Consider the following 21187-nt stretch of genomic DNA (forward strand, 5'->3'; position numbering starts at 1 on the left):
TTCTTTCTTTTCAGCATTTCTGTCTGCTTTTGGTATCAAGGTGTTGTTAGCTTCATAAAAACTATTTGGGGAGTGTTCCTGTTTCTTCAATTTTATGAAAAAGCCTGAAAAGGATTGGTAGAAGTTACTCTTTAAAGGTTTGAAAGAATTCATTAGTGAATCAATCAGGGCCTGATCCTTTGTTTTGGGGGAGACTTTTGATGACCTTTTAAATTTTGGTTTGTTTATAAATGCTAGATCATCCTGGTTTAGCCATGGAATATTATAATAGTCCATGAATTTATTATCCATTTCTTCCAGGTTTTCATGTTTTGTGGCATAGCGTTTCTCAAAATAGTCTCTGAATATCCTTTGAATTTCTGCAGTATCTGTGGTGATATCCTTCTTTTTGTTCTGAATCCAGTTGATTTCTCTCTCTCTCCGTTTCATCGTGAGATTTGCTAGTGTTTTATCAATATTGTTTTTCAGTCCTGTCATTTCAGTCTGGAATTTTCTGATTTCTTTGTGTTCTCTTCACCTTGATCTATTCTTTCTTTTGGTTCTATGACATCCTCCATGTGAAGTACACTAAACTTCTTGTCTGAAAGCTTAACTATGTGGTTGGTAGTTTCTGGGTCATCAGATCTGCCATCTTCATTCTCTATGCATGCTGCTTTCCTGCGTTGTTTCCCCATTGACACACTTAATGTGTGGTTCTTACTATGTGTTGTGATGGGGTTCATGTTCTAGAAGACGTGCAAGGCTACAGTAAACTGGTGCACTCTTCAATTGTGGGGTCTTCCTTGGTTCTCACTCACTGGGAATGAGGAAGTACTCACTGGGTGCCACTTTTTATAGAGTCCCCTTTAACTCAAACGGGCAGGCTTCATTCTCCATCCTACCTGTGTAGGGTGCTTGAAAGCCATTTTGCTGGGCTCTTCTTGGTTGTAGCTCACCATGAATCTATGTTTTTTATAAATGTTAATTTTCTCAAAAAACTTAATCCTTATTCTTATTCGTTTCATAGTAAGAACTAGAGATGAAAACTAGATCTTTGGAACTCTGGGTTGGTATTGGTTTCCTGGATAGATATTCTGGTCTTTGTGTACATTGAAATTATTTCTGACCTCAGATTTTTAAGAATTTCACACAGAGTGTATGGAATTCTTAGCATATCACCTTGGCACATTGTAGTAGGTTAAAAATAACTCTTGCCTTCCATACTTCTATAATCCCCTCTAGAGCAAGGACTCTAGAAAATATTGAAACAGACATCCATAAGCAAAAAAGTCAAATGGCTTTGCTGGCTCTGCAATCTTTTGATTGGGTTGATCAGAAAGTGTAGAAAATGCAGCTGTTGTATTTAATGTGATCACAAAATAAAATGCAGAGTGGCTCTATTTGCTGGCTTCACCCATTGAGCTTTAAGTGAAAATGACTTTACATTTTTCTCTGGCTTTTTTTCCTGGGTTGGGAGACCAAATGTACTAAGGATCAATCCTTGGTTGCCCATGTGCAAGGTAAATGCCTACTCACTATACCATGTGCCTGGCCCTTTGATAATGCCTAAAAATTCTAACAAAATATAAGACTCAGCACTTAACTTGTTGGAGAGGGTGCATCCCAATAAAGGAAGAGTTTTTTAACACATTTTGTCAATTTTGATATACAATCTCCTCAGTTTGAAATTTCAAAATGCAAAAAATATATTGGGCAGGTCCTAGAATCTGCTCCATTTTAATTATCATTTAGAACCCTCTGCTATCAGAAGTGTTTCCAAGGTTGACCTTCTTGCCTGAAGTGAGGAACAGAATTGAAGCCTAATAATATTGTAGCTAATCCATATGTTCTAATTCTTGGTCATTGGTATGTAAACAGCTCTGCAGCTGAGCTTGAATTATTGAGGGGATTGTTCGGCCCTTGAGTAATTTCTGGAAAGAACATAAAGAGTTTGATTGGTTCCCTAAATTCCAACAATTGTATTTGTTGCTTACCCTCCCGCATTCTTTCCTCCACCCCAGTATACTAGTTGCTACCTTATAAGAACATACTCTTTCATAGGGAGTTAAACCAAAATTTGGTGGAAGTAGGAGGCTTACCAAAGAACATGCTATGAAATCATTCTGGAATCAGAAAGTGGCAGCTGCTCAGAGTTTTTCTCATCTTTTCACTTATACTCAGTATGAGTCTAATACCTTTAATTTGAAATTCTTTTTTGACAAACTCAACTGATATAAATTACTCAGCACAGTGAATATAATAAGTGGATAAAAAATTGTCTACTTTTATTTCTCCCAAACACTGGTATTGAGGGAATTTTATCTTATTTTATTTTTGTTTGTGTGTTTGTTTGATCATTGGGTTCCCCTGAGAATTGCTAAGTGCTTACTCCTGATTCTGTACTCAGGAATAATGGCAGAAGGAGCTTTTGGGGAACATATGATGTGCTGGAGATAATATTTAGATTAGCAGCATGAAAAGTAAGCTTTGTAATCACTCAAATATCTGACTTTCTCCCAAGATATAATTTTATATTTTTGGAAATTCAACCTGCCATAAGTTTTTCTCTTTTGGGTTACTTCTCATTGTATCTGGGGCTACTTTGATATTTTCTTCTCCCACTTTTACTACCCAAAGTCACATAGAAAGAGATTATTATTGACAGATAAGGAACAGCAGGAGCCTGGCCCATATTTATAAGAGAAAATATGGATAAAGTCTGAGTTATTTCAGTGTGAGTTAAATATGAACAATGCCAGCTACCTGTATCTTTTTCTGTAAAAGTAATCCCCGAGTGATTTTATCTACCTTTTTTACCCTGAATCTCTTTGTTCATACACTTTAGACTATTTAAATCAGCACAATCTGATATCTTGTTGTACTGATTATAGCCTGTGTTTTGTTGGTGTCATCTTAATTTATTAATTTCTTATTTTTCAGGTAATGCACCAAAAAGATCATGTCTGAAGTACAAGGAACAGTTGAGTTTTCTATAGAGCTACATAAGTTTTATAATGTGGATCTTTTTCAGAGAGGGTAAGTAGGATTTACCTCTGTGTTTATTTGTGTGTGTGTGTGTGTGTGTGTGTGTGTGTGTGTGTGTGTGTGTGTGTGTTTTCAGGGGATAAAGGTGTTATGGACAGGTTATAGAAACATTTAGATTATTGAAGAAATAATTTTATTTTGAAGATAGAATTTTTTTTAATTGTCTGTTTTCTTGATGACAAAACCTGGCTGTGTTCAGGGCTACCTCTTGGGTCAGGTCAATGTTGATTCCTATCAAAGGATGATATGGACTGCTGGAAATCAAATCTGGGTGAAAAATGTGCCAGGTAAATGTTAAACACGCTGTGTTTTCTGGTCTCTGAATAAAATATTTCTTATCACCTTTCCTGTCAAGTGGAAAATTCAGACCTTTAGTGTTCTTGAAAATGAACCATTTATAGACAAAGATTATAAAGTGTTCATTTCTTTTTTGCACTCTCCTCTACCCACTCTTTTCTTAGTTGCTCTTTTCATTAAATATGTCAGTCAGTTTTAAAGAAATTCAAATTTATTGGGAATTAATTTTGCCTCTGTATATTGTATAAATGGTGTTTGCTTTTTGCTTCTCAGTTTTTTATTTCACCAAATTATATCCAAAAATCTATGCCTACAGACCAGAAAGATAGCGAAACAAGTGAGTGGTTTCTCTGTATATTTCTAACCTATTCTTTTATTTTTTTTTGTTTTTTTGGGTCATACCCATTTGACGCTCAGGGGTTACTCCTGGCTATGAGCTCAGAAATCGCTCCTAGCTTGGGGGGACCATATGGGAAGGCGGGGGATCAAACCACGGTCTGTCCTACGCTAGTGCTTGCAAGGCAGAAACCTTACCTCTAGCACCACCTTCCCGGCCCCTTCTAACCTATTCTTATCCACTGAATCCTCATATGGTTCCCTAACTCTGTACAGGAGTGTGACCTGAACACATAGCCAGAGTAAACTCTGAGCACTACTGAGTGTGACTAAGGTAATCTATGGCTATAGCTCTTGAAAATTGAGAGTTTAGGGACCAGAGAGATAGCATGGAGGTAGGGAGTTTGTCTTGCATGCAGAAGGAAGGTGGTTCGAATCCCGGCATCACACAGGTCCCCTGAGCCTGCCAGGAGTGATTTCTGAGCATAGAGCTAGGAGTTACACCTGAGTGCTACTGGGTGTAACCCAAATACCAAAAAAAAAAAAAAAATTGAGAATTTATAATATATTGCTTTAGAACACAATTAAAATATAGTTCTTTCTTGATAGTGAGGAAGTATTTTAAATTTCACATTTTATAATTATAATCTCATGATAGTTGTTCTTTTACAGTCACCGTGAGTAACAAAGATATAAAATTATTATGTGAAACATCTGAAAACAAACACAAAATATAGATACTCATAGTAAAAGTTTTTATCTTGCAATTTTTACATTACAGATGAGAAAGCCCAAGTTCATAGAAATTCTAATTGCCTAGTTAATAATGAATAAAATGGATATTCAACTGCTGCTATAGCCCAATCCAAGGTGAACAAGCCTGCAGCAGGGGCATTGTGTGGATTAAGAAAACAAGGGGGGGCACAAAGTGATAGTGCAGTGGGTAAGGTCTTTGCCTTGCATGTCGACGACCCATGTTCCATCGCTGACATCCTATATGTTTCCCTTGAACCTGACAGAAGTAATTTCTGAGTGCAGAGCAAGGAGTAACCTCTGAGTGCCCCTAGGTACACTCCAAAAATAAAAAAAAAAGAGAAACTAATTCCAAAATGATGGCCGTTTGCCTTGCATGCAGCCAACTTGTGTTCTATCCCTGGCATTTCATATGGTCTTCCAAACCTTCCAGGAGGAATTTCTGAGCGCAGAGCCAGAAATAACCCCTGAGCACCACCAGGTGTGCCACACACCTCACAAACAGAAAATAAGATAGTCTTAATAGGAAAAATACATGAGGTCAGGTTACTCCCAGCCTCTTAGGCTGAAAGCCCTAACTGACCTTCACGTTCAGTATTTATTGTTTATGACTAGTCAGCAGGGGAGGAGGACCAGACACCTGTCTATTAATCAAGCCTAAACAGGTTTTCATATAACAAAAAGGAGTGAAAGTTTGTGTGGCTATCTTCTTTTTGGGGGGATGGTGGCAGAGCAAAAGAGTGAATACAGAACCCCCATTCCACAAGGTGTTCCCTGGATATGCCAATGTTTTCGTGATTTCAGGAATTAAGAGCCCTTATCGTCTTTTTTGTCTCTCTCTTCAGACTAGCAAGTTTCTAGCTATATTTATTTATTTATTGATGCCTTCATATACAACATATTCTTTTGCTTTTGGTGCCTTCAAAATTATTGGTCTGTCAACTTCTTTTTTTGGGGGGAAGACACACTCGGTGACACTCCTGGCTATGTACTCAGAAATTGCTCCTGGCTTGGGGACTATATGGAATGCCGGGGGATCAAACCGTGGTCCATCCTAGGTTAGTATGTACAAGGCAAACCCCCTACTGCTTGCACCACTACTCCGGCCCTGTTAATAACTTCTTATATTAGTTCATAATTATCAAGATATGCCTGAGTCCAGGACAGGCCTGAAGCAGGGGTGTCATGAGGATTAAGAAAAGAAGACAAACATAAAAGAGAAAAGAATGCACTCAGGGGATTCACAGCCTTGTGGAGAGAGCACCCATACCGTTATTCACGTGCAGTATTTAATGTTCTCTATTAATCAAAATGAGAAGAAGGGCCTAAGCCAGTATTCACATCTTGAAATGGGTGGATAAAGGGAAGAGCAAAGTCTCTGTGGATTGTCTTTCTCTGGTAGAGATGGCAGACAAAAGACAGAATATGGAACCCCCATTGACAATGCTTTCTTTACTGATACCTGCATTCAAGTAAATCAAACTAAGAGTATTTAAATCATCTTTCCCACCACTCTCCATGGACTCTCAACCTCTGCTAAATTTATTTATTTCTTGGCTATATGTACTCATATCCCAAAAGGATACATGAGTAAACTGGGTCTATTGAACTTGGAAATTATCACTCTTAGACTGTTACATGGAAACTGGAGGCAATATTTCTCCTGGACTTTATGGTAACAGAAAATTCAAGAGCAAGAATGCAAATGTAGAAATCCTCTTGCTTCTTAACTTCAGACCTAGGAAAAAGTTTTCACTGTCTTTTATTATATTATCAGTAAGTAAAAGTACAGTCAGATTCAAGTTGGAGAAATAGGTATCATCTCCTGACAAAAGGCAAAGAATCTTTGAGTGATTTTTTTTTTTTTTACTGTGAATCATTCAATATTCTTCCCCCATTTCAATATAATGGTTCAAGTATCTCTTGTAATTTTGGGCATTTTTGACAAAAGGTGAAATTCAGTAGGGTGACTCATTTCCATTCCATTCATTAGACAATGATGAAAAGTGGGAACAATTCCCATCTGTGCCAGAGCACAGAAGGAGCACTTGAAGACTTCAGGTTTCTGAGGCTGGATATTGTTATAGCAAACTTCTGTCATACTTTGGTTTTCTTTTCACCTTGGTTCATCATTTTTCACTTAATTATTAATTGAGTATAAAAAAACAACTCTTGTGTTTTAGTTTTAGTTTTAGTTTGTGTTTTAGTTTTGCCACAATTTCTTGTAGTTTCTTTGTCAACTTCAAAAATTTATTTTGTTCTGAGCCTCAGAATCCATTCATAGAAAAAGAAAACATTCATTGTCATAGCAACATCATAAGCTTGTAATAGCATTAATTAATTATGATTAATATTCAAATTCTCCTGAATTTTTATAAACGAACACAGTTTTATCTTTATTTGGGATCAAGAAGGTAAAACATCTCAGGATCTCTTAATTCTTTTAGTTTATTATTTTGCATGGGAGTGGTTTCTGAAATTGTCTGCATTCTCCATAACATAGCTATTCTAATAGCACACCCATTAAATGTGAGAAGAAAAATTTAATATTTCTGTTAACAATTGCTTTAACCACAAAGAAATAAGTCATTTCATTAATAATTAAAATAAAATAATTAAAAATAAAATTATCTAGGAAACTATTTTTTCTATTTTTTAAACAGTTTTGCATTCTGATCAATGACTCAGCTATTAGAATAAATGTAGGTGTTATATAACCTAATAAGATCTTTGTAACTATATAGCTATAGGCATCTCTACATCTCAAAGTGGTCAATAATAGACTCATATAAGTGAGAAATGTGACTGCATTTCTTATGGGTTGCTGTGCTTTCAATGTTAAAATTACATTAATTCATTGCTTTTGGTATTCATATTCAGGACACAAGCATTTTCATAAGTTTGAGATAAAATTATAAAGGGTAAATTAATTTAATTTAAATAATTTAAAAATATTTTAAGGAGTAAATTAATTTAATTTAAATAATTTAAAATATTTTAAGGGGTAAATTAATTTAATTTAAATAATTTTAAAATATTTTACAGAATATACTGTAGATACTGTACATGTACATGATTTAAAAATAAAAACATGCAGTATGCTCATATAAAATATAAATATACTGCAGTATAAACATGTTTTATTCTGCTAAACATAAATTTGTTAACAGAGACCCTTTTTCCATTTGTCAAGAACAAGTTGGACCCAAATAACTATTTCCCAAAAGTTAGTATTCCGTGGTGTCAGATGTGGACATGTAGGTATATATATATTTATCATTAGGGCCTACTTTATTTATTCACTTTTTTACTTTGGGGAAGCACAATTTGCAATGGGAGGGTCGATCCCTGGCTCTTTATTCAAAGAATGCTCCTTGTGATCCTCAGAGGAGCATGTGGACTGAGATCAAACTTGGTTTTTTTGTGCAAGGTACTATTTTTCTAGCTCTGGTGACTTACTCTTATAAGCAATCTTGTTTGAAGATAATGCATTCTTGCAGCTATGTCATTGCAGAATGGACCTCTCAGAGTTGCAGTGAGAGAGTTTTTGATTTAGGGTCTCATCTATCATATATAGCCTTGATAATAGCTATCCCCAGACCCTGATTCTACTCGCAGAAACCTATTACAAAAATAGGCCCGTTTAGAATCTAAGATTCAAAATTAATTATAACCTAAAGGTGATGTTAGAATATTGTGGGCCAGCCTTTACTTAGAGATAGAGATGCTTTGGCTTCAGTACTTTGCTTGTTTAAGGAAGTTAACTGATTTAAAACCTAGCTTTGGGCTTTGCTGTGAGCCATAACAGGCTGCAATTTTAAGGCAGAAAGACTAGACCCAGAGAAAAACCAGTTCCTGGAACCAAAGCCTATGGGTAAATGACGGGAATTGCACCCATATAAAGCTAAACAGCAGTTGACAGAAGGTCAGATGATAACTGCACTTGGGTTTGCAGCAAAGGACAGATAGCCAGATTACACTGCACCCTTGAACTGACCTAGGTACCCCTTTAAATTTGACATATGAGCCCTTCTTGGGGTCCTCATTTCTTAGGAGATGTTGGACCCCAGCATGCTGGAATAAACACCCATGTATGTGCATTACTGCCTGTATTCCCGGTGGTCTTTTGGGTGATGGATCATGAGTTCTGGACTCCAACAACACAGTGTGAGCAGAGTCTGCATATTTCAAGGGAATTCCTGACAGTTATGATTTATGATATTCAAACGTGGAAGATTTTTCCATCCTATGTTCCATCCTGAGGGGAAAAATTTATCAAAAAAATGTATTTCTCTCCCTAACAATCCATCTATGGGGAAATGAAGATCACACTAGTGGGCAGAGTAGATCTAATAGGTGATAATGGATGAGCTTCTAATGTCATGGAAGAGAAATAAATTCAAAATTTTGTAGAATAACTCATATTTAGATGAGGATATTTATAAATTTGGGCACCATAGATTCAGAGGGATATTAAATATTAGAGTTGCGATTTCAAAATAAGGAAAGTGTCCTTCCTTAGAACAAGTTTCACTGGGGTCATATAAGCTGCAATGGCAATTGGCATCATGGTGGATGAGACATCCTCTTTATACATAGATTTATATGTATAAATTTATAATTATTCAGTGTGGTTCAAGGTACCTCACTTTTTGATGGACCAAGAGTAGTTTTCTCAGAGCCATGGATATAGAACTTAGAATAGTACTCAGGAAGTTGCAAAAGCTTTCAATTCATTTGTATTCATGGCTGGATTTTCTAGTTCCAGCCTACAAACTGCCTTTTAGTGATGTTTTCTTTAAGCAAATAGTGAACATGAATTTATCCAAAGTCTATATTGACTGAGAAAAACTCTCAATGAAAAATCATCTCCTGAAACCTGTCAATTAATTTGATAGATTTTCACCCTCCTATGTGGCAGCAAGATTTACCTTAACCAAAAAAGCAGGAACAAGAAGTCACTCAATAATCTAGTGTATGGGCACACCTAAAGTTCAAGTTAGACTCTGCTCTTTATAAAGTCTGAAAAACAAGCGTTCTGGTTAAAGTCCTTAGAACAATCATTTTATTAATTGTATAGTAATAGTGATTGCAAAATCTGTCTCATTAATTTTTGAAGGGTTATGACATTGGCTGAATTAAATTAATAACTGCAGTAAATTATCATGTTATCTGATATCTAGTTGATCCATTGAAGTTTTTCATATTATGTAATTGTCATTTTATTCTTGGTTTTCCACCTTTTTAACATTAATAGTTACCCAAAAAGTTTTGTGATACTGTTTTGTTTTCTCTCTAAAGAACTTTCTCTAGAGTTCTACCCCACCATCAATCTGAATATTTTAACCTTAAATGTTTTCTATCTTTCCTACCCTGACTTTTTCTAACTCTATATCTCCCTATTTAAGTCTGCTAATAAAATTCTACCTTATATAAGCGTTTTTCTAAATATAACCTGCTCTCCAAATTATCTCACTATATTAATATTTACCTACTATATTCTGCTGACATTTGTAAATTTTTATTTTTCATAGCTCTAAATCATATTTCCTATGGGTTGATCTGTGGCCTATTCACACACATATATATATATATATATATATATATATATATATATATATATATATATATATTGCTATAAACACTAGCAGAAATATGTTGCTACTTTAAGCTCTAGAAATGCAAAGATGGTAAAGACTACCCAAAGCATTTCTCTAGCAAATGAGACAGATATTTGTAATTCAATAAGATAATAATTTAAGATATATTTTTATGAAAATGTATGCATTTTTAATATTTTAGCTGAAATTGATTAGTCATTTCTTGTGAAATAAATTACATTTTTTTTGTTTGTTTTTGGGTCACACCCAGCAATGCTCAGGGGTTACTCCTGGCTCTACGCTCAGAAATCGCTCCTGGCAGGCTCGGGGGGAACATATGGGATGCTGAGATTCGAACCAATGACCTGCATGAAAGGCAAATGCCTTACCTTCATGCTATCTAGCCGGTCCCTACATTTTATATTTAATCATAATCTAAACAAGGCTCTACACCTAATTAATTTCTATTGTTTGGTGTTCAGATTTATCTGTGGTTTTTTTTTTTCTTTTACTCTATTACCTGCAATATAAATTAGAATATTTTTTAACAAGATTTTAGGTAAATTTTATGAAACAAAAGTATATTCTACAACCCAAAGAATAGCATTGGAACATACTTGCAAACATGCAAACCAACAAATCAAATAATTTATGATTATTAGTACCATATCTAATGAAAAAGCTTGGAAGCTCATGGAAACTTTAGGATTGAAATCTCTTTGAACAACCTCTCCTGTCTTTCTTCTATCAGAATGCCAATATTTCAACCTCTCCTGTCTTTCTTCTATCAGAATGCCAATATTTCAGTCAGAAGTGAAATGAGTCTGAGAAGCAATATCATCTTGCATTCATGCCCTGACATTCCCTAACATAGACCACTGCCCAGCAGCAGCTAGCTCCCCTGTGAAATGAGATAACCAGCCTTGATATGCTTTAATAGACTCAGGAATACAATTACCATTGCTTGCTAGAGATCAATTAATTGATTTGTCTGATTCTGTCAGTAGCAATACTTTTCTATTCACATTGCTTATTAAAATATGTTAAGGTTCTTACCATTCATTTCCATGCTTAAAGAAGAGAATAGAGATGATAAATATTTGAGAGCCCACTGCTATGAGGTCAAAGTAGAGGTGGATCCACAACTGTAAGTATGCCCAAGTTATTTAGAGGGATTTTTGTGAGGAGAAATTATCCCAGCTAACTGATATTCACTGAATACAGTTTATGTAACACAAGAGCCATGGGTTTAATTCCTGTTTTAGTCATAACTTTCCACTTGTGTGAACCAATATTTTCCCTTTAATTTTTGGTAGGTTTGATTTAGGAATTATCACTGGTAGTCAAGAATCCCATTGGTCATAAGGAGTGTTTATAGGCTCAATGATCACTTAAGTCTCTGACTAATAGTGAATAATTACTATTTAAATAAAAATGACACTCCTCCCTATAAAATGATTTTATTATAATTATTCTTTTGCACAGTGATCTTGTAGTTAGAAAAGTCCTTATGTAAATGAAGTCTTTCACAATTTCCCATCAAATCCACCATCCAGTTAACAATTGCCTCCTGCTGATTTTTTTTTCTTTTACCTTTGAATCTGTGACTTTATAAACCTGCTGCTTTAATCCTTTTATCCTCTTAATCCCTGGCTGAGCAGTACCCTGTAAAACTATAGAGAAAAGACACTTCCAAGGGGCTGAACATTGCCCTGCAGGCATTTTTAAATGCTTCCCAGGAGCTCAGTATCACCCATAGGGCAAATTACTTCCTGGTGGAATCAAAGACCAAGCAGAATGATATTGGAGCGCTTGGTCCTTTTTTGGTATTGCATTCAAAGATGATCCCATCAGGCCTTTTCCAGGAGAATGAAGAAAAACAAGCTATTGTGAAGATGGCAATATAGGAAAAATACATGCTTGACTGTCGTCTAAAAAAAAAAATTATTAATTTTGATTCTGTTCCTTCAACTGATCACCAAAGCAAATGAAACATACTCTTAGATTGTATTTTCCTCTTTGTTTTAAAATATGATTATTAGATGTCAATGTGATATTATTAAAGTTACCTAGTTAAATAAGACCCAGAATTTATCTACAGCTAGAGTACCTAAGCCTATTGTACTTTATTTATTTATTTATTTATTTGGTTTTTGGGTCACACCTGATGGTGCTCAAGGGTTACTCCTGGTTCTGCGCTCAGAAATTGCCCCTGGCAGGCTCAGGGTACCATATGGGATGCCAGGAATTAAACCTGGGTCTGTCCTGTGTTGGCCACGTGCAAAGTAAATGTCTTACCTCTGTGCTATCTCTCCTGCCCCTGTGGTCCATTTTTCTAATTTATTACAATTATAACTCTGGATAAAGCATCCTGATTTATATTTACAGAGTTGGAACAGACTATTCATTTAATATCTAATCCCACATTATCTTTTATAAAAATGGGCTTTCTAATACTTCAGAAAAAGTCTCTTTGTCAGTGAGAAATAATGACTATGGCAACTTCTCTTGGTTTCACCAGGAGAATCTTGATTTTTGTTCTCTACCTGATATTTCAAATCCTCAAAGTGAAAAGTTCATCTTTCCTTAAAACATATTATTATCACTATAATTACTATCATTAAGAAATGTCATGGTATTTAGAGTGCTACATACAAATGGTGTTTCTGATTGGTCAAGAGAGATGCCCTAGCCAGGTGCTAGTAAGGTTAATTATGAAGTCTTATCTTCTTTTGTTCTTGAACTAGAATTGCAACATGTAGAGAGAGAATGGCTAAACTAAGTATGGGAGTTTCTTGATTTTGTATTGTGTTTTTGTTCTCTGAACACCATAGAAGCAACGAATGGATTGGGGGGAATGATGAAATGATAATCAATATATATTGAGTTGATTATCTCAGATGTTAGAATTTACTTAAGCTTAAATAGAGAAATTGTAGAGATAATCATCTGTTCCTTGAGTGAGTTTATAGATACAACCATTGAAAAGGAGGAATAAGCAATTTGAGATAATGTGAGTCTAGAGATGTCCAGTTCAAAGAGAGTCTGATTTCAGAGGCCATGGAGTATAATACAGATGAGGGTTCATTAGCTCTTGAAAAAAACATTGAACTTGCTAAAATAATTTTGTGATATGAAATACCTTGTAAGGTCAGATGATGTTCCAGTACCTTTGCTATATTAATTTAGAAGTCATTCATGTTATTTAAAGTTTTATAAACTAGGTAACACTTTTACTCTTTAGATATATAAAAAGACCCAAAGACAGCCAAATATTCTATAAGACAGTCAGGTTTGAATTCATGCCTTTTTGTCTACAAAGCCAGTATCAATATTTTTATTCTAGAGCGAACAGACTCTCAGAGGGGATACCTTCACAACTTAAGAGCATATGGAAGTGGATAAACATATAACAGTTTTTTTTTAAACTAAACCTGTGAGGGGAGTTCCTAGAAATATTATTTAAAATATGATATTACAAATGTTAAGAAATGTTAGAGCGTCAAGGTAGTATTATTCCATGGTTGATATAATACATATGGATCAAGAGTATTAGAATTCCAAATTACATTGAATTTGACCTACTGTGAGAAAAACTGGATTTTTTTTTTCAGAGTAATTCGTCTTTATGATGAGATCAAGGAGTCAGAGACTCTGGCAGGCAAATTGATTATGAATGCCTACAGAGAAAAAATCTTCTCATGTCTTTAAGAAATCTGATATTCAGTTTTGAATAATAAGAACTGTTTTATTCCTTTATATGATTGATATAAACAGAGGTAAGGGATATGATCCTTACATTTGATTCCAACTTAAAAATTCCAACACAATCGTATACTTCTAGAAGAGTGAAGCACATGAGCATACCAAGGGGGTTTAACTATTTTTCCCTAGGAACGTAGTACTATCACCAAGGGGTGATTATCAATTCATATTTTTATTCATTTGTTTTATGAACCATACAGTAAGCAATACTCAAGGCTTATTCCTGATTCTGTACTTATGAATCACTCCTGGTGCGGATATATCAGATGCCTGGAATCAAACCCTAGTCATCTGGAATTGAATCCAAGTGCCCTCCCTGTTATATCTTTGTCCTAAATTCTGAAATACTTATTTTTTTTTGTTTCTGGGCCACACCCAGTTATGCTCAGGGGTTACACATGGCTATGAGCTCAGAAATAGTTCCTGGCTTGGGGAACATATCGGACTCCGGGGATCGAACAGCCATCCATCCTAGGCTAGCAGGGCAAGGCAGACAGATGCCATACCACATGCGCCACTGCTCTGGCCCCTAAAAGACTTTTTTTTCTGTACATTTTAATCCTAGCACATATTTTTTTCCAGAAAGGTGTTAATTTTAGAAAGATAAAAATAGAAAGTAAATTAAACTAATGTACTTATTTGTAGCTAGGAAAGTCTTTAATAAACTTAATTCTGAGGTATTTAGAAGACAAATTGTTCAATAATGAGTAGGCATATGCAAGGGCAACAAAATGGAAGTGTTCCTGTTTCTCCTCACACCTAATGATATAAATCTGTCTAATCAAGTATTTAGAAATAGATGCTTAGACACAGGGGAGAAGAGAAGGTGAATGGCTTCTAGGGCTCTGCAGGGAATCTGAGTAATCATTGAGCTGTATTATTGAATATAAGAAATAAATTGTAGCTAGGAACCATGCTTTATATTTAAGACAAAGTATCCCTGACTATTGCTAAAATTAATACCACTCAATAACTCAGGTTTTAACTAATGATATCTGATTCACTCGACACTGATTTTTCTGGGTCACTCAGTCTCGTCGTTTGAATGACATCAACCCACCATTGATTTCTCAATTTATGTATTGAGCTCAGCCTCTCTTTTGTGGTATTTGCCTGATTATCAACTAATTGACTAATTGTCAATTTCCTTCTTAAAATGCATTTAAATTTGGTGTATCCAAACTTAAAACTTCATCTTCTAACTGTCCAAACATCTCCTAAACTTCTCTATCTCAGGGAATAGCTTCATGGCATTTTCAGCCTTTTAGTTATTGAAAAAAATAGGTTGGAACAATTCTTGACTACTCTGTCTCAGTACTCATATTCATTTAACTGGAACTACTACTTTGAAAAAAAAAAATATATATATATATATATACACACATATATATAATATGACATTTATCATTTTTACTAAAAGTATTTTAGTTCAAGTCATTCTCATGCCTCATATTGATGGGCTCAACCACTCTATTTGATGCTACCTTTGCTTATATCTAGGTCTCTCCCACACAAAATCTAGGCAGACTTTTTGTTTGTTTGTTTGTCTGTTTTGGGCCACACGCAGTGGTGCTCAGGAGTTATTCCTGACTCTGAGTTTAGAAATTGCTCCTAACTGGCTCTGGGGATTATATGAGATGCAAGGGATTGAACCTAGGTCATTTACTTGCAAGACAATTGCTCTACCTGTTGTGCTATCACTCCAGCTCTCAAATAGACTTTTTGAAGGATAAATAATGATGTCCCTATATTCTAACTTTCCAGTAGTTCTTTAATTTGGTATTAAAATTTAGTCAAAATATTTAATGATGAATTCTTTTCTACATATACCAATATTTCCTACCAAAATAGTTTCTTAGTAGTGTTGGAATGGATATTTTTGACATAGTATGTAGTTTTATAATGTTTCTCAAGTAGTTTTTTTTAATAAGAATGGTTATTTCTTAGTAAAGGGTGTGATTGCCATAGAATTGACCATTCTATTGGTTTCTGTTTTTAGTTGGCTTTTAGAAATTTAGTTACAGGCAGCAGTTTCACAGTAAGAAAGACTAGGCTCAAAAGACAGCTGATTCCTGGAACCAGACTTACCTTAATTGATTCCTGGAACCAGGCCGTAAACCATAAAGACATTCCAATGCTAGGACATCTTGCATTCCATTCTAGAGACACCATGGAGGGACAGGAGGAAGGCAGAACCAAACTGACATTCCAACATGGGGACCTCTTGGTCCCCACAGATAGAAGATGGCCCCTAAAGATTAGGGAAGAATAATTGCACATAGTCACTAAAAAAGAGAATAACACATAGATGGCACAATAGGTATCAAATAAGGGTAAAATCTAGTTTAATGCTATTCTTGCTACTGTCACTGGCTTGGCTGATATAGAAACATGAGACTCAGACTCCCTCCTACCAGCATCCCACAGCCTAGGCCAGTACCTCCACCCTGGTCACATGGGGCATCTCCACCATGCTAGCATGGGGCCTTACCAGGCCAAATCAGTACACACCTAAAAAAACACCTGAAGGTCCTACCCATATCACAAAAATACCTTCAGAATGAGGGCTGGAATTAATAATGTCATGAAGGGACTGGAGCAGTTAGAAAAATCATGTTTTTTCTGTGATTGTTATTGGCGTCTTTAAATTGTAACACTCATGTGGAATCTATGAAATGCTTTGATTTGTGTGCTCATTATCATTGAATTTCTTTAAATTTTTGTGAATTTGGATGCTCGGGGGAGAGGGGTCTCACTGCAGAGCTAAATCCTGGCTTGCGGTGACACCCCAGAGCTCTGAAATAAACCCTGCTTTGCTTTTGAATTCTCTGTAAGTATGTTTCATGGTCTTTATTGAGGCAATGGACTTTTCCCGGACCCTGGGCTGTCCCGGACCTTGGGCCTCCCCAGGTCCTAGGCTTTTTGGTCCCCTTTTAACAGTAGTTTCTTGACTTTGTCTGTATACAATTCTCCCTTAGTCAAGGATGGCCTTTACATTGTCTGAATTGTTCTGCCATTGCAAATCTATCATTGCAGTGGATGTTGTGATATATCAATCCAAATATGATATCTGAAAATATGGGAATTATTACATTCGTCAAAAACATCCAATTGAATAACAAAAATAAAATATTAATAAGAATAATATTAATCAAGTCACCAAAAATGGACCGAATTATTTTGCTGCTTATTTATATAATTTGATTTTTCCAACAACTTAGGTCAGGAATGTGATTCTATTTCTATTGTAAAGAAGAAAGACACAGGCAACATGATTGAATTAATCTGCCACAATGCTCTAGATTTTAGCTGATTAGATCAGATTGGAAATTTCTAAGATTGAACCAATTCTTATATTCTCAAGTTATCCAATTTAGGTGTTATGGATCAAAATTTGAGTAGCCAATCTCTAGAGAGGTACAAGCAAACATGCTGGTGCTAGTTGTAAAATAAAAATATCCAAGTGTTGGTGAGTCACCCTAAGTACAGTGTTTCTTGCCCCTTAGGCAAACAGTTCTGATGAAACAGGATAGTGATGGAGAAATAATACCAAGCCAGTCAGCACAAGATGTATCAGACTTAGTCTGCCTTTTCCTCATGACCTTTCTTTATTTTTTTAATTTTTTATTTAAGCACCATGATTATAAGCATGATTATATTTGGGTTTTAGTCATAAATAGAATATCCTCCTTTACAAGTACAACATTCCCACCACAAATGCACCCCCCATCTTCCCCCTTGCCTGCATTTGAGACACTTCTACTTCTCTCATTCTTTAACATTGTCATGCTAGTTGTTAGTGTAGTTATTTCCCTAACAGCATTCACCACTCTTTGTGGTGAGCTTCAAATTGTGAGCCGATCTTTTTGGTCCTTCCAGCCCTTAACTCTACTGTCTCTGGGCCTTATTATGGTAATGTCTTTAATTTTTCTTAAAACTCATAGATGGGGATACTATTCTATGTCTATCTCTCTCCCTCTGACTTATTTCACTCAGCATAATAGATTCCATATACATCCACGTGTAGGAAAATTTTATGACTTCATCTCTCCTGACGGCTGCCAGCCAGACAGTTTTCCAGACCTTATGGAAACAAATATGGAGATTACTCAGAAAACTCAAAATTGAGCTCCCATATGATACAGCTATAACACTTCTAGGGATATACCCTAGAACACAAAAATACAATTCAAAATTCCCTCCTCACACCTTTATTCAATGCAGCACTATTTATAATAGCCAGACTCTGGAAACAACCAAGATGCCCTTCAACAGATGAAGAAACTGTGATACATATACACAATGGAATATTATGCTGGACTAGAAGTCATTCCCACCAGCAGTGAATAAGAGTTTTTTTTCTCTCCACATCCTCCTCAGCACTGATTGTTCTTGTTCTTTGTGATGTGTGCCAGTCTCTGTGGTGTGAGATGGTATCATTGTTATTTTGATTTGCATCTCCCTGATGATTAATGATGTGGAGCATTTTTTCATGTGCCTTTTGGCCATTTGTACTTCTTCTTTGAGAAAGTGTCTGTTCATTTCTTCTCTCCATTTTTTGATAGGCTATGTTTTTTTCTTTGTCATTGTGTTCTCTCTGCCCTGTGCTCTCTCTTCCAAGTCTGAAGCCAGGCTTCTTTCTTTATTTATTTATAAATTCAGGGAGGGGTAAGGTCAACTCAGATACAAAAGCAACTATACAGTGGACTTTTACATACCAAAAGAAGATTTAGGGGAAAAGGAAGTTGAGGAAACACCTTTGTTTAGGCTTTTATCTAGATTCATCTTAAAAGAACCTTAAAAATAATCCTCAAAACATAGGGCTTAAGAGATAGTAGAGTGGGAAAGGCACTTGCCTTGCACATGGGTGACCAAGTTTTAATTTCCAGCATTTCTTGTGGTTCCCAGTCCTACCAGGAATGATACCTAACTGCAGAGATTAGTGTAAGACCTGAGCACTTCAAGGAGTGGCTCAAAAACAGACAACATAATTTCAGGAGAGAGTTTTTTCTCTGTAGGAAAAGCAGGCTGCCACTTTTCATAGGTAGAGTCATAATAGCACATTCTTTTTATTCTCTTCTCAGAAACACTAGTTTTTATGTACTAAGCTCATGAGGAAATTACCTGTGGTATTTCAATGTGTCTTTGTGATGATTTCTGGTGTAGAGATAAAGGATTTCTTATTTCTTATTTCCTATAAGCTTTGTCACCACTTTTGGTCTCTCACTTTGAGACTAAGCCAATTTAGGCTTATAGATCTTCAATGGCACAGAAAGTAATGACCAGTGCTTAAGATGCTGACATTTACTTCTAATTATATGTCTAGTAGATAATGTTAGTGCTTGCTCTGAAAGGCTCCATCTCCCAAGTGAGAAGTCACTCCTTGGAGAGACATTTTCCTACTGAAGATTCATTTTCACTTCGTGCCATTCATTCTTTTGATTATTTACTTACTCATTGATCAAAACATCACCCATTCAATACAGAGAGTCAAGGTGCTTGAGATTAGGGGTCTAGTATTACAAGCAGAAGGCCTTTTCTATGCGCTTGTTGAGTCTTATAGAAACATTGACTACTTTGTTTTACTATGATCATGCCAAACATTTACCACCTCGTATTATTTGTTAGGTGTTAGGCTCTCTGCTCAACACTTTGTGTAATCTTTTTAATCTTCATAGAAATGGGGATACTCACATTATTAAACGGGAAACATGTGACAACAAAATTTGTGAATAGCTGCAAGTAAATTAGAGTTGCTTTTGTGTTTTGAAATATATCATGCTGACACTAAGAGTCAATTCTGGTCAAGAGGGGGTTCCAGATAGATCTGGATAGGTGACTAGGTAGATGTCTTCAAATTTTTAATGCCACCCTAAAGAGTTAGATGAATGAACTAGGAGGTCCTACAATTTCAACCACAATATTTTCTTTTATTTTAAAGTCCTGGAACAGACACCCAAAAGTGGAATTAAGAGTCGGATGGCAGTTAAATTATTTTTTTAAAAAAATATCTTTATTAAAAAATATCTTTATTATGGAGCTGGTGAGGTGGCGCTAAAGGTAAGGTGTCTGCCTTGCAAGTGCTAGCCAAGGAAGGACCATAGTCCGATCCCCCTACATCCCATATGGTCCCCCAAGCCAGGGGCAATTTCTGAGTACTTAGCCAGGAGTAACCACTGAGCATCAAATGGGTGTGGCCTCAAAAAAACAAAAAAATATATATCTTTATTAAAGTACCATTATTGCAAACATGTTTGTAGTTGGGTTTTAGTAATAACCACAATATTCCCTTGTGATTTAAGTTGCTCAGTCTCCCATCCACCATGACAATCGAAAATGACATAAGATAGGCTTTCTCTTGCCTTCTGGTTTTGTTCCTAATCCTATTACTGCTAGAAGCAACTAAAGAACTACTGTTCTTTCACTAAGTTTTGCTCAAGATTTAGTTCTCTTCTCTTATTCCCCTATTACCAGAAATGCTTTGTTGGCTTATTTGCATAAAGAGACTCTTCCCCTCTCCTGTTTACATTTTATCCTTTATTTTACTCACATCCTCATTAATTGAGAAGGCCTAGAAGTAACTCATCCATTGCTGATCTCAAGCTTTCACTTTAAAAGCCACACCAGCTTGTTGGTATATGAATTATTTTGACCAATCTCACCTATTTATTGAACAAAAAAGCAGTATGTTGAGTGTCTATTGTGTACATGATCTGTTTCTCTTTGCTACTTTCTTTGTTTAGTCCAAACTGAATATCACCAGCGGTCAAAGAGAGCTAGTCCAATGGGAGAAAAAGAAATTTCTTTTTAAGGTAGATAATTGTGTTTGAAATAAATGCCATGACATAAATGCAGAGGCCTTAGAAAACATGACAGGGATTCCAATTTAGAGTGAAGGCTTAGGAAAGATTTATTATAGAAAGTAACATTTGAGAGGAGGCCTGAAGGTTAATTAAAGTTAGCTGAGTTCAAGTAGGAAAAAAGAAGTTGAAGGAAGGGCAGGTGAGGCTCCAAGCAGGAACAGCTTATTTCAGAAAATAAAGTCAAAGCACTGAAACTGTTGGAAAGGTGAACTAATGCCAGATTATGCCTTGGCACTTTATTGAGGCCTTGCATTGTGTCGACTCTACAGCATATATTTGAAAATTATGGGAAGCCACACAGGGTTGAAGTACAGAGGTATTAAAGAAACTTCTTTTGTCATATGTATTATTTAGTCTTTATTGCTGAGTCTTTAACTTGCATTCAGATGACAACCCTGCCCAGTCTCATTTAACTCCCTGTTGACAGTTGCTTTCCAAATCTAAACTGTAGTCATTTTCTCATAGGATGCCTGCCACTGCTTTTATCTTGCTTTTACCATATTCTCTACTTTCCTCATCAGCATATTAAGTCACCTATTCTAAAAAATT

General features: G+C 35.7%; 1 protein-coding gene across 1 annotated transcript in view; it reads left to right on the forward strand.

Annotated features, from left to right (window-relative positions):
- The window catches only part of FAM135B (family with sequence similarity 135 member B), a 280538-nt gene that overhangs the window by 84866 nt on the left and 174485 nt on the right, over window positions 1-21187 (forward strand). Inside the window, exon 2 of the mRNA XM_049781948.1 lies at window positions 2920-3015. Coding sequence (XP_049637905.1) covers window positions 2939-3015 — 77 coding nt within the window. The 5' untranslated portion in view covers window positions 2920-2938. The remainder of the gene's footprint in view (window positions 1-2919; window positions 3016-21187) is intronic.

This window comes from Suncus etruscus, chromosome 10, assembly GCF_024139225.1.
Source record: "Suncus etruscus isolate mSunEtr1 chromosome 10, mSunEtr1.pri.cur, whole genome shotgun sequence".
NCBI classification, from domain to species: domain Eukaryota; kingdom Metazoa; phylum Chordata; class Mammalia; order Eulipotyphla; family Soricidae; genus Suncus; species Suncus etruscus.